The following is a 9926-nucleotide window of genomic DNA, read 5'->3' on the forward strand; positions in this document are numbered from 1 at the left end:
TACCCCTACCACTACCACTACCACTACCACTACCACTACCACTACTACTACTACTACTACTACTACTACTACTACTACTACTACTACTAGTATTATTATATTAATAGTATTATATTACTTTTATAACATTTTTATTATTTTACATTTCTCGTTTCATAAGGGGATATAGACTTTAGTCGTTCTCATGGTTACTTGAGGTCATGTCCTTCTAGCTCAGGGGCGGGTAGGTTTATAGGATCTAGAAGCGGCAATAGGTTAGTAAAGTCGGTTAGGATTAGAGCAGGTAGTTGTAATGTGGGTACTTTGACCGGCAAATGTTATGAAGTAGTCAAGACTTTACGTAAACATAAAGTGGACATTTTGTGTGTCCAAGAGACTAGATGGAAGGATCGTGGGACGGTTAAGATAAGGGACTACAAGCTATGATTCTCGGGATCGAGAGTAGCTAGAAATGGTGTTGGAATTATAATAGGCCCACCTTATAACGAGAATTTCGTGGATGTGAGTAGACGGAGTGATAGGATTATGTCAGTTAGGTTAGTAATCCAGGAGGTGACCTACACGGTCATTAGCACTTATGCACCTCATGCGGGCCTTGGCCCAGCTGAAAAGAGACACTTCTGGGAATCGTTAGACGAGGTTGTGAGGATGTGCCCCCAGGACCATCGATTACTTATTGGTGGAGTTCTAAATGGTCATATAGGAACGGATGTCGAGGGTTATCCGGGTGCCCATGGGGGCTTTGGGTACGGAGTGAGAAATTAGGAAGGGCTCTCTATTCTCGACTTCGCTGTTGCTCACAATTTAGTTGTTGCGAATTCGTTTTTCAAGAAGATGAATGCTCAGTTAGCTACCTTCCACATTGAGGGTCATAGTACCCAGATTGACTATTTGTTACTTCGCAAAGGGGATCTTAGGACATTTGGGGACTGTAAGGTCCTGACTGACATGACATGCTCCTCCGAGCACAGATTGTTGGTCATGGATGTAGTTCTCCAAAGACGGGTCACAAAGAGTGTAAGGCCCGTCCAACCTAAAATTCTATAGAAGAAGTTGAATGGAGAGAAGGCAGAGACTTTTAAAACTTTGGTTGTAGATAGAGTTGATGCAGAAGTGGATATGGTATCTCATGATGATGCGGACCAGATGTGGAATTGTCTAGCGTCCACCTTTAGAGAGGCAGCCAAGGAAGCCTTAGGGGTGGCAATAGGAACATCGAGAGGACATAGGCCGGATAGAGAATCATGGTGGCTTAATGATGAGGTTCAAAGCAAAGTCGCGCTTAAGCAACTAAGGTTTAGGGACCTCATCAATTGTCAGGAGGGGACTCCGGCGAGTAGAACTAGGGTTGAAGAGAGATATAAAGAAGCCAAAAGAGAAGCTAAGTGTAGGTTTTTCGTATGCCCGAGAGACATATTAAATTAATGTGGCTAATGTGTTATGATCCAAGTCGGGTCATACCCAATAACAAGCTTACCGACACCTTATGAGTATTTATTCTTAACGAATGGATCGTTAAATGAATACGCGACACTTAAATTTTAGAAAATGGGTTTTCTAAAATATAATCACTTGAGATAAATTATTTGGATAATTTATATGTATTAAGGAATTAATTGTTTAAAGGTTTAAATAATTAATGTGTGTTATATTTTATATAAGGGTTTATAAAATAGATGAAAGTAACAAATATATAGAATCTTTTGCAAACAAGTTTTATAAAATTAAATCAAAGTGAAACTTGTTTATAGTCCTCATGGTGGACGTTTTTTTGGAGTCCAAGAGAGACATTCCATGCCATGTTTTGTTGCTTTCAATGTCTACACAAGTCCTTATGAGCATGGGTTATTCATATACCAAGAAAGACTCATTCTCTTCTCTCAAGTAATATATTATTAAGGACATGCATTTGAATATATACATAGAATAATCTGCTGGAAATTCCAGCCCAATGTTGCTGTGAATGTCGTGAGTTTCAGCTGGAATAAGAAGGTCATTTTGTTCATTTGCATGTCTATTACAAGTGTCAAATAAATCCTAACTATAGCAAAGGGCGTTGGTGCATAGCTTGGGGTATAATCCCTTGAGGTTTCACCATTAGAAGCTAGCATTCATAATCATCTTTTCACCTTGCTGCTGGCCGATTTTATTGGGTCTAAAAGGATTGGTTTTAAACTTGACTAGCAAGGTTATTAAGGTTCTAAAGTCTAGCCATACTTAAGGGTAGTGTTGAAGAACAAAGCTTGGTGTTTTCATCTTCATATTCATCTTTCTTGGAACAAACTTAACCTCCTAACTTGGAGAAGGTATAATAACCTCTTACTAGCTCTATTTACATTTTAGTATATTGTACAAGACTAGATCCATACATGGAATACATTTTGAAAGGTTAAAATACACATTAAACAATTGTAAAATGCTTCCGCTTGTTCCATATATATATGGCCGAAATATGTATACATACAAATTGGTTTTGTGACTTGTTTACATATGGTATTCCATCACTAAGAAGGCTGTAACTCGTGCAAAATAAAAGGCTTATGAAGATTTGTATAGGAAACTAGACTCCAAAGAAGGAGCAAATGATATCTACAGGATAGCCGAAGCTACGGAGCGAAGGCATAGGGACCTAGATAACATCAAGTTTATCAAAAATGAAGCTGCAAACCTTAGTTAAGGAAGATGAAATTCAGAAAAGATGGGAAGGGTATTTCTCATCCCTTTTCATTGTAGGAAGTCCCGAGTATCACGAAGATCCGCAAGACTCTGAAATAGAACAATCCCAGAACAACATAGATTGTGGGATCATCAGGAAAGAGGAAGTAAGATCGGCGATACGAAAGATGGGGAGAAATAAAGCTGTGGGACCAGACCAGATCCCCATAGAGGCGTGGCGGTGCCTCGGCGAAGATGGTGTTAGGTGGTTGACTTGCCTCTTTAACAAGAAGTATCAAATCTCTAAAATGCCTATGGAATGGAGAGTGAACAAGATTATTTCCATCTATAAGAATAAGGGGGATGCTCAAATATGTGGTAACTATAGAGGCATAAAATTACTTAGCCATACTATGAAGCTTTAGGAGAGAGTAATTGAGACTAGACTTTGACGCATCACATTTGTTTCGAAAAACCAGTTTGGTTTCATACCAGGTCGCTCTTCGATAGGGGCAATCCATATTATTAGGAACCTTATGGAAAAGTATAGAGAAAAGCAAAAGAACTTTGAGATGGTTTTCCTAGACTTGGAAAAGGCCTACGATTGCGTTCCACAAAACTTGATTTGGAAGACCCTTAATGGTAGAAGTATCCCGAGTAGATATATTAGTGTTATTAGGGATATGTACAAAGGGGTGAAGTCTTGCATGTGAACGCTGGTGGGAAAACCGAACTTTTCCCAATAGAAGTGGGTCTGCATCAAGGATCGGCCCTTAGCCCTTTTCTTTTTGCTTTGATCCTTGATGAGCTTTCTCGAGGGATACAAGAGGGTATCCCTTGGTGCTTGATTTTTGCCGATGACATTGTGCTTATTTCAGAAACTAAGGAGGAGCTTAATAGAAGACTGGAGCAATGAAGGGTGGCCTTAGAAGGTAATGGTCTACAAAGTAGTAGACAAAAGACGTAATACCTTAGATGTGATTTTAATAGGAACGACAATGAGCAAGATGATGGAGTGAACATCTGCATTGGAGACCAGATCTTGCATCCACAAACCTCGTTTAGACACCTAGGCTCGATGCTCCACAAATCAGGGAGGATAGATGATGACGTATCACACCGTATTAAAGTAGGGTGGGTTAAGTGGAGAGCAGCGACTGGAGTCTTATGTGACAGGAAGATCCCCCTAAAGTTAAAAGGGAAATTCTTCAAGGTGGCAATTAGACCTGCCATGCTATACGGATCAGAGTGTTGGCCAATGACGAAGGCTCAAGAGAGAAGGATGGAGGTGGCAGAGATGAGGATGCTTAGGTGGACATGTGGCAAAACGATGTTGGATATGATTCCAAATAGTGTTTATAGGAAGAACCTGAAAGTTAGAAGCATCGTCGACAAGTTAAGAGAAGAATGGCTTCGATGGTTTGGGCATGTGAGGAGGCGACCTCTTAATGCGTCTGTTAGGAGAGTCGATGCACTTACAGTCGATGGTGTAAGAAGAAAAGATAGACCTACACATAGGCGGGAGGATAGAATAAAGCTCGACTTGAAGGAGCTTTTATTGACTGAGGACATGACTTCTGATAGGAATGCGTGGAGGGCTCGAATTAGAATAGATGAATAGACTTTGGTTTGTTTGTGTGCTTGTGGTTATGGGTGAATGTATGTATGTGTCTTCTTTTAGAGTGATCTACGTTTGTATGTATCCTCATGTATAGTGTGCTTGTGTATAGGTATGTGTATGTATGTACGCATGGGTGTATGTATGTACGCATGTTTAGGGTTTAGGATATGGATGCAGGCATGTTTAGGTATGGTTGTTTTTAAGTATGTATGTTTATGGTTGTTTTTATGTGAGCATATATGTTTTATTTTTTTATGTTTATGGATGTATGTAAGTATGTGTTTGTATGTATTTACGTGTGCGTATGCAATTTCTATGTTTTTGTATGTTTATGGTTGTAGGTATGTTAGTGTGCTTGTATGTATGCGCGAATGTGTGTATGTATGTATGTACGCATGTATATTTCATGTATGTATGTCTAATGTATTGTTTAGTTACGGAATTATGTATGTAGGTATGTATATATGTATGTATGTATGTATGTTTGCATGCATGCGTGAATGTATGTAGATTTACGTTTGTAGATATGGATGTTTAGGTGTGTTTCTGGTTGTTGGTATAGCATTTCTAAGTTTTCATCTATGTTTATTGTTCTTTTAGTTTAGCATTTTTCGATATGTCTGGAGCTCCGTACAGCAGTCTAAGGTACGTTATATATATATATATATATATATATATATATATATATATATTTACGACCCTATCATGTGAGGCAGCATCAAACGTCAATTTATTGGCGACTTGACTACCGCATAAGGGCTAAATTGAACTCCATGCTTGATTTAAAACCCATGAAAATCTGATTCTACCATTTTCATGGCGTCTCATTTTATTACTTTTTATCACATTTGTTTTTATTTGATTCTATTTATTTATTTATTTATTCCTTTTTATTTAAATTATTCTACCTTTTTTCCCTTACTTTTTGGGTCGGAGGTCCTTTTGGAAGCAATCTCTTTATCTGTCGAATAGAGAGAGAGGACTTTCTCTACTCTTGTAAGTGTTTCACTCGGGGTGGAGAAATGATTTCTCTTTATTCTAGGATAGAGGTAGGATTGTCTATGTCTCACCTCCCTCATACCTCACATATGTGGGATTGGGTCTGTTGTTGTTGTTGTTGTTGTTGTTGTTGTTGTTGTTGTTGTTGTTGTTGTTGTTGTTGTTGTTGTTGTTGTTGTTGTTGTTGTTGTATTATTAATCTAAGTGCAAATGCATTATCACCAAAAGAGGGTGAGAATGTGAAGAATGTTAACATTAAAACACTATGTATAGATGATAACCAAGTTTGCAAATCAATGTCATGTATGAAAGTTATGAGAACAAGCGTTCATATAATTGCAAACATATTTCCACCAAAAAAGGGAGAGAATGTGAAGAAAGTTAACATCAAAACACTCTTGTGTTAATGTTAACTAAGTTTGCATAACATTGATTACACAAATGTGTCATTTATACGTACACTTTAAATTAAGTTAAAGTGTTATTATGTACGAAATGACAAGCAAAGGAAAAGGTATCCACAACCCTCCTCCAAATGAAAGAAAGTCAGTGTATAATAGAGACTTCATAAGCACACAGAAGATTGCTGAGGGAAGGAGGAACAACATTGAAGATTTTTCTGAGAAGGTTCATGCATTCATGAATCTGGGATGAGATGCATTCCATAATCTAGAGGGTCCCATATATCCCTCATTGATTCGTGAGTTCTATGCAAGCTTCTTATTTAAGGAATGAAAGATTGTATTCCGATCAATAAGCGACAGACAATCTAACGAAGACTTCGGCAGAATATTGGAAGTTCCCACTAAAGGAAGAAGGTTCTTCCACACAAGCCACAGTCTCACTTATCTTCCATCCTTCCATAGATGCTGAACAAGCAATTAAGGAACTCTGTCTAAAGAATGTATCTAAAATGGAGATATATGAGTATGGAGTCTTTGGGAGACACTTACGTCAAAGATATGGCATTTGGAACAAAGTGATTGATTACAACATATACTAATCACGCAAATGTCCATGCCACCCAATTTGCTCTCCTCTGGTGCTTGGAGAATAGTGAGCACGTTGATATGGCCTATCTTATGGAAACAAGGATGAGCAATGTTCCCAAAGATACATCTAGAGCTCTTCCATATGGGATGCATCTTAATAAGATATTTTCTCATCTAAAGATCACTCGTAATGATCATTATCCTCCATCTCATCTACCATTTAACCAAAATTCATTCACAAAAATGGGATATGAGTCAGAAGGACAACAAGATGAAGGTAATGATTCTGGTATGATCGAGCAAGTGTATGAAGAAATGGTCAATGATCGGATCAATCTGCAAGACATATCAGACAGTGATGAAGAAGAAATCTTGGAGGAATCAAGAGGTTCATTCTATGCCTTAGACCCTGATTCAAAGTTCGAGAGAATATATTAGAATCAATTCAAAGCAGAGAATTACTAATCCAAGATAAAGAAATTGATAAAGAAAGTCATGAAGACTATATCATGCCAAAAGAATGTTGATGTGGAATATTCAAGGCATGTAGAAGAAGGAATCCAAAGACGTAAATAGTAAAATCATAATTTTTTTATCAATGTAATGACAGATTATTTTATTTAAATAAATAGTTACTTGAATGAATGATTTGAACAAAAAAGTGATGACAAAATCTGTGCGGTCGAGTACACGGTCACCCCAGTCGGAGCCGCAGACTTCCTTTAAATTCTCAAACAAGGATTCCTTCAGCAGGCTGAATCATAATTAATAAACATAAACTATCATCCTTAACTATGATTTATTTTCTTAAATGATTCAATTACTTCAAAAAGGAAGGAGAGATGTTTGGAAGACTCATCTCAATCTCTTTATTAGGATTGCACAAACATGCAAGATCCTCACAATCTCATCCCTCAAAATGAATCATTCAAACAAATCTCCTAACAATCGCTTCCTAATTGATTTAACATCGTTGGTTTCTGATTCGTTTGATAATCTTCCTTTGTCCTATCCCAATGACGTCACAGATGTGATCAACCACAATAGGCTATTAGTCAGCTCACGACCAATAACTGAAGGTTGTCAAGTCATAGTTGAGCATTTTCTCGAGTTTCTCGTTGAAAACTTTACCACAATCCAATGGGATGCCTTTTTAACATCAAAAGGTCACATTCATTCTACTATTGTGTAAGAGTTCCATGCCAACTATGAGCTTACTCCAACATACAAAATCAAGCTTCATTTGTTTCACAAGGAATATTCCATGACTCTTAAAGAGTTTGGAAAAATCATGCATGTTCCATCTGAAGGAGTTGACTTCTTCAATCATAGCCCAAACCTCAATCGTCTTCCTGTGTTCGTATCAAAAGGTGACATCATACGAAACTTTTGTCAACATCCTATCAAACACATCTCCATTCAAAGAAATGGTCTTCAAGCTCATCATCTTGCTCCCAAATATGACTTTTAGCTCAAAGTCATAAGCAAGAATGTTTTGCAAAGCTGATGATCTCTCCTATCAAGCTCATGCTAGTGAAACCCCTCTTCTATGGTGTCTCAAGCACCATCTTTCGGTCAATATGGCATTCTTCATGGCAAAGAGGATGACTGGACTTGCTCATGATGACTCTCTTACGCTTCCATACGGAGCTCATCTCACCAAACTCTTCATGCACTTGGGTGTACAAGCCTTCCACCTTGATAATCTAACCACCTCTCCAATCAACTATGATTCGGTTAGAGCCTTCAATGAAGTGACTGAAGATGAAAACACACCCGTGTGTAGCACAACTGGGTCTGATGATAGAGTGGAGGATGATCAATTCATCTCACTATTATCACCCATCCAACGTGTCGTGCTTCATCGTCAAAATCGACGAACCCACAAACTTCTAAGAAAATTCTTAGTCAAGTTCACTTGTGGAGGAAGCACATCTCATCCCTATGATAGACACTAAACGACTTCTATGTAATTCTCATACAAATCTCGAGTGAGATTCTATGCATGACCCTATCTTGTACTTTTCGTAGGAATGAATAAAATTTGTGTGTTTGGTATTTTATGTTTTGTGGTTGATATTTTCCACCCTGTACAATTCAAGGGGGAGCATTTTCTTAGGGCGCGCTTAGTTCCAGGGGGAGCTAACCTTTTTGCTTCGACGAAAGAGGGAGAATGTTGGATATACGTGATGTTAACACTTATGCGTATTTATAGATAAATGTCCATCATCACTTATGTGTTTGTCATCATCAAAAGGGGGAAGAATGTTGGAAAGGATGTTGGTTTATGCTTAACGATAATATTAGTCTTAACCAACATTAATAAGTGTTTTTATGATAACACGTGCACATAACCAAAAGTGATAGTAGACATCTTGACATAAATATAGAAGTTCACTAATCCACATTTACTCTAGCAAAAGACCAAACCAAATGAAGCTTAAAATAAAATATATGCCACACGGTTTGGTCCACAGTCGACCACATGTCAGATCGTAGGAATCCTGTACCTTGGTTTATGAAACCAGGTACACGATTGACTCCATGACCGACCATGGATCGACTACAGAATGTTCTGTCCAAATCTCTTGATCAAATAAAGTTTGACCACTTCTGGACATCTATAATTCATGAAACTTGTTTCAAGATGCTTAAAATAGTTTCCCTCTATAATTCATGAAACTTGTTTCAACATGCTTAGAATAGTTGCCCTCTTCACACCTAATGACACCTTAACAATGTTTTATTCTTGATTAAGGATAACACATAAGTATTACATGATAACTGGTGCTCCTAAAATGTATCTAGACATACTTAGGATGGTTATCAGGTCCCAACCAAGAGTTGCTCCTTCATTGTGTATGTGTTGGACATTAATGTATACTTATACATTAATCTTGCAAATGCCACATTGAAAGTAAGCTTACATAGCGTTGGCATAATGCTATGTGATATGACCAAAACAGACGGTTTTATTTATGTGGTGTCGTTAGGTTGCAAGACGTCAGTATCAGCTATCAAGAAAGGGGCGATAATTCTAGATTTATATTTAGCGGGGTCTAAATCGTACTACTCCTTATTATGGTGAGTAAGGGAAGTATGACCTAGAGTCGAATTTTTAAGAATTCAGTAGAATCAAACCTATATAACTTAAGATAATCCTAAAGTAGAGGAGTAGTTGTAAATTACCTAATTTTGGTTTTCTAGTTTATAAGATAAAGTAAAGTAAATACGATAAAATTTGTAATTCAGATAAGCTTAAAGCAAGTGCATACTCATGAATAGGTAGTGACCTTTTATTTATTACACTGGTCCTACCGCCTCTGTCATAAGATATGTCACTGGGTAATGCGTTAGGCTTGAAGATTCTGAATAGACAGCAACGTCCCATACCCCTGACGCTCGTGCAACTTGACTACAAGCATACACGTTCAAACGGCTCATCCAATTGAGCGACTTGGTTAGGTGACATATTAATGTTCCAAAAGGTATAAACTTTCTTAAGTATAATGAAGTACAAGGTATGCCATATCCGAGAGACGCTATGTGTGTCGATGCTTACGTTAATGATTGGGTTTAAAAGATAGTTAGGCCCTTAAAAAGAGTTTGACTTTCATGAACACGTTTGGTTATCCTAACGGTACAATCCTTTATGAGTT

At 37.7% G+C, this 9926-nt stretch overlaps 2 protein-coding genes across 2 annotated transcripts; both read left to right on the forward strand.

Annotated features, from left to right (window-relative positions):
• Positions 1–525: 525 nt before the first annotated feature.
• LOC139889742 (uncharacterized) lies at positions 526–3571 on the forward strand. The gene is made up of 5 exons (XM_071872678.1): positions 526–718; positions 809–936; positions 1048–1398; positions 2661–2981; positions 3335–3571. Exons 1-5 carry the CDS (start codon positions 526–528, stop codon positions 3569–3571), a joined length of 1230 nt encoding a protein of 409 aa, XP_071728779.1.
• Positions 3572–3952: 381 nt separating this feature from the next.
• On the forward strand, positions 3953–4276 carry LOC139889743 (uncharacterized). Its single transcript, XM_071872679.1, has one exon. It carries the CDS (start codon positions 3953–3955, stop codon positions 4274–4276), a length of 324 nt encoding a protein of 107 aa, XP_071728780.1.
• The last annotated feature ends 5650 nt before the right edge of the window (positions 4277–9926 follow it).

This window comes from Rutidosis leptorrhynchoides, chromosome 2 (genome assembly GCF_046630445.1).
Source record: "Rutidosis leptorrhynchoides isolate AG116_Rl617_1_P2 chromosome 2, CSIRO_AGI_Rlap_v1, whole genome shotgun sequence".
NCBI classification, from domain to species: Eukaryota; Viridiplantae; Streptophyta; class Magnoliopsida; order Asterales; family Asteraceae; genus Rutidosis; species Rutidosis leptorrhynchoides.